At 59.5% G+C, this 3,869-nt stretch overlaps 1 protein-coding gene across 1 annotated transcript in view; it reads right to left on the bottom strand.

The window, feature by feature from the left end:
- Positions 1-1,878: 1,878 nt before the first annotated feature.
- LOC109294603 (peripherin-like) overlaps positions 1,879-3,869 on the bottom strand; it is a gene marked incomplete at its 5' end in the record, with an annotated part of 7,738 nt that continues 5,747 nt past the window's right edge. The window contains 4 exons of the mRNA XM_019513022.1: positions 1,879-2,884; positions 3,209-3,294; positions 3,467-3,516; positions 3,588-3,634. Coding sequence (XP_019368567.1) covers positions 2,837-2,884; positions 3,209-3,294; positions 3,467-3,516; positions 3,588-3,634 — 231 coding nt within the window. The remainder of the gene's footprint in view (positions 2,885-3,208; positions 3,295-3,466; positions 3,517-3,587; positions 3,635-3,869) is intronic.

Here is a 3,869-nt window from a genome sequence, read left to right as displayed (position 1 = left end):
TAGGGCGGCTAGGAGCTGGAACCAACTTCCAAGGGAAGTGGTGCTGGCCCCTACCCTGGGGGTCTTTAAGAAGAGGCTGGATGCCTACCTGGCTGGACTCATTTGAGTCCCGTTTTTGTTTTGGGGTTTTGTTGTTCTCCCGCCCTGGGGGGGGTCGGGCTAGAAGATCTACTAGGTCCCTTCCGACCCTATATCTATGAAACTATGAAAATTAGACCCCTGTCCTGTAAATTTTTATGCATTTGATTAATTTTAAGCAGGAGATCCCCACTGGCCATTAATGAAGTTAAAGCTAAACACATGTATAAGTACTTGCCTGCTTAGACCTTAGTATAATATGCTACCAACTCCCAGGATACATTTTAGTCCAAGTTTACCCAAATATAAAATGACTGCAAGTAGTGTGATACAGAGACAGATCTGGTTATTGTGGGCATGTCTACATGTGAAAATAGTTGTGACTAAATTTACTACACATTAGCTTAATGTGCATTAATCGATTTTTGGTAGATGTCTACACGTACAGAGAATTGGCACTAAATTTAGTGCCAGATTCCTCCAGCCCTGCCATATCCCCCTGTGGCCACCAGAGGGAGCTTCAGATTCTGCCCACATGGCTGCCAGAAGCCAGAGCCAGCTGCCAGCATTTGGCAGGCATATTTAAAACAGAGTCCCATACTGTGCAGTCTAGGCAGCCATTTCCTCTGTGAGAGAAGCAGTGTGGCATGGGTATAGGCAGCATATGTCAACTCTGCTCCTGCCCTAGCTGCACTTCTTAGCTATGGCTGCCCTAGCCTCTGGCCCTAGCACCTAGGAACAGTGTCCCCAGATCCTCCTGGCCATCTTAGTTGTCCTGCTGTACTGCTGCTGTCATCCCACCCCTCCTCATCAGGGACCCAGCCTAGCTACTATTACCATGGACCATGAGGCCCTACACTGGGCACTTGGAACCCTGGCGGGGCCATTTTAATTGGTGCCTTGGGTGAACCCATGCCCTTGTCAAGTGCACCTTCAGCTGCCTCAAAGGTCATCAATGGTCCCTCATGGTTCACCTGGAGGTGACCAAAAGAAACCTCCCTTGGGTCATCATCACAGTGTGCATGCTGCACAATATTTCTGAGTTCCAGGGAGAGGTGTTTAGGGAGGCCTGGGCAGAAGAGGTGTGTTGGGCAGAGGTGGCCTGGTGGTGGGAGCACCACCTGCAGCAGCAGCTCCAGTGATGGGCCCCACCAATGAGGCCCCAGGAAAGCCACACACCTGCCAGTGGGGGCCAGGGCATGGGGTGTGGGAAGACTTGGTGGACCACTTCTTAAAACACTCCCTCCTCTAGCCTCTCTGCCCTGCCATCTACATACGCCGTACCCCCTTGTTCACCCCCAGTACCACTCTCAGGAATGCACATGGTTGAAACAAAAAGCTTTATTCCACCCATAGCCCCCACCCCACGTCTCATCCTTCCCCCTCCCCCTAAGCACATAGAGCCCTCTTGTCCATCTCTCCCCAACACACAGTGCCGCCTCCCCCTTCTCCTCAACAAACAGAGCCCCCTCCCTCTTTCCTCCCCAACAAACAGAGCTCCTTAACCACCCTCCCCACCCACACACACACACGCTGCCAGGGCATGGTCCAGTTACATGGCCCAGTCTGTTGCACTTGGCCCCACTGGCCCAGAGCACGGAGGAGAGGGCAGTCATTAATTAAACCGTAATTAAACTGTAAATTGGAATGGCAGGTTCCTTCCATGCCCCCGGCCCATAGGATGCCCTGAGCCCTATGGGCTGCAGCCCCAATGTCCCCAGGGCTGTGGTAATACTGGGGTCACCACTTTGCCTCCCCCCCCTCCCAGCCCCGGTGCCGCGGGGGGGATACAGCAGAGCAGCTCCTCACTAGGCTCTTTATTGGCTGGACAAGCAGATACAAGGTTGGGGTCCGTCCCTGTTCAGGCAGGTCGGGGAAGACCCAGGAGCACCACAGCAACTCCTGCAGCGGGTTGTGGGGGGGGCCTACAGGGCCAGAGGGGAAGGGGGGCAGCTGGCTGAGTAGCCCCAGTCTCATCCCCCTGGCCTAGTCCAGAGGGGACCGAGGCAGAGGAAGAGGATGCTGAGGCAGAGGCACCGAGTGTGACAGAGGGGGAGCAAAGCACAGAACGGGGAGCTGCGGAGCCCCCAGCCCCAAGAAAAGAGCTGGGGTTAAGGAACAGCCCAGGCTTGTGCCAGATGGATGCCACCACCCCAGGCCCTCTGGCTTCGGTGAACCCCGGGCCAAGTCTGCGCTGGAAGCAGGGAGATGGGTTATGGTATAAAAGTGGGGCAGCTTTGGTATCAGCCCTTTGGGCCGGGTGGGACTCTGGCTCTGGGCGGGAAGCACTCGCTACGGGCACCACACTCGAACAGCAGCAGCAGTGCTGGCACCCGCCTCTGGCTCCGCGGGGGGCCCAGGCCACACCAGGCCCAGGATACAGCCCTGCAGGTGACAGGTGGTCCTGGATCCTGGTGTCAGCCTCTACCAGCACCGGGCTCTGCCCCCCTCCTGGTGCCAGTGGTGTTGGTGAGGCAGGTCCTGATGCTTCAGAGGAAGGTGGAGGGCCCCGGAGGAGGCAGGGCAAGGGGAGGCTGGGTGGGGGCGGGGCAGGGCAGGACTCCTAGGTCCCTCCCTGCCAGCAGCCCCTGCCCAGGAGGGGTTATTGCTCTGCTCTCCCATCCCCGAGCACCATGGGCCGGTGGAAGTTGGGTGTGCAGGGGTGCCGGGGCTCAGAGGTATCAGTAGTCGTGTAAGGCCGGTGCGGCGTGGGGGGGAGGGGCTGCAGTGGGGGGCTGCGCGGAGCCTGGTGCAGGGGTCACTTCTCTGACTCCGCTCGCTGCTCCTTCTGCGACTCCGTCACCACCTGCCAAGGAGCAAGGGGTCAGACCCGGTGTCCCTCTGTGCCAGGCTGGGGGCTGCCCGGACCCGGCCCACGCAGTGGCTGGAGGAGGAAGCAACGCCCCCAGGGGAGCTGGGATGCAGGCCAGGCGGCCGGCAAACCCTGCCCTAGCCACTGGGTCATGTGGCCCCAGGCCTGAGCGAAACCCAGGCGTCCTGGCTCCCTCCAGGGCCCAGAGAGAATGCAGGTGTCCCTTCTCCCACCCTGTACCTGCCCCCAAGTCCAGCCAGCAGTGGGCTGGACCCAGTCCCAGGTGGAGGCTGCACTGGGCAGTGGGGGGTAATTCACCTCTCCATCCCGGGTCTCAATCGTTTTGATCAGAACCATTTTCCTGGTGTGCGTCTCCACCACTGGCACCAGCTCCGGCTCTGGCACTAGGGGGCAGAGGGGACATCAGGGGGGGGGTCCCCAAGTCCTTCCTCTCCCTTTGCCCTCCAGGCCTCAGGCATGTGAGGCTCCTGGGTGCACAGGGGGCAGAGATGCCTGGAGGCAGGGCCCACCCCTCTCCCACCTGTCCCTCCCACACCCCTGAGGGCATGGACTCACCCGAGCTTTTCATGGTGAAAGAGGGCATGAGCTGCATGGGCACGGTGATCCTGGGGGACAGACAGGGTGGTGAGCATATGCCCGGGCCTTGCCCCACTGCCCACCCTGGTGCAGCGCCTACCTGCTCTCCTCGCCCTCCAGCAGCTTGCGGTAGGTGGCGATCTCGATGTCTAGCGCCATCTTGACATTGAGCAGGTCTTGGTACTCACGCAGGTGCCGTGCCATCTCCTCCTTCATGTGCTGGATCTCCTGCTCCAGCCGCCTCACCGTGTCCTGGTAGCTGTTGATCTCCACCCCGCACTGCTCCTCCAGCTCCCGCATCTGCCGCAGCAGCGCTTCATTCTGGGGGGTTCACAAGGTGGGGGGAGGTGAGTGCACAGCCCCTGAGCCCCAGGGTGCCTGG

This window comes from Gavialis gangeticus, unplaced genomic scaffold (genome assembly GCF_001723915.1).
Source record: "Gavialis gangeticus isolate Ggan-Ray unplaced genomic scaffold, GavGan_comp1, whole genome shotgun sequence".
Classification (NCBI taxonomy): domain Eukaryota; kingdom Metazoa; phylum Chordata; order Crocodylia; family Gavialidae; genus Gavialis; species Gavialis gangeticus.
Note: the sequence above shows the minus strand (reverse complement) of the source record. Positions and strands in the feature narration are given on the sequence as shown.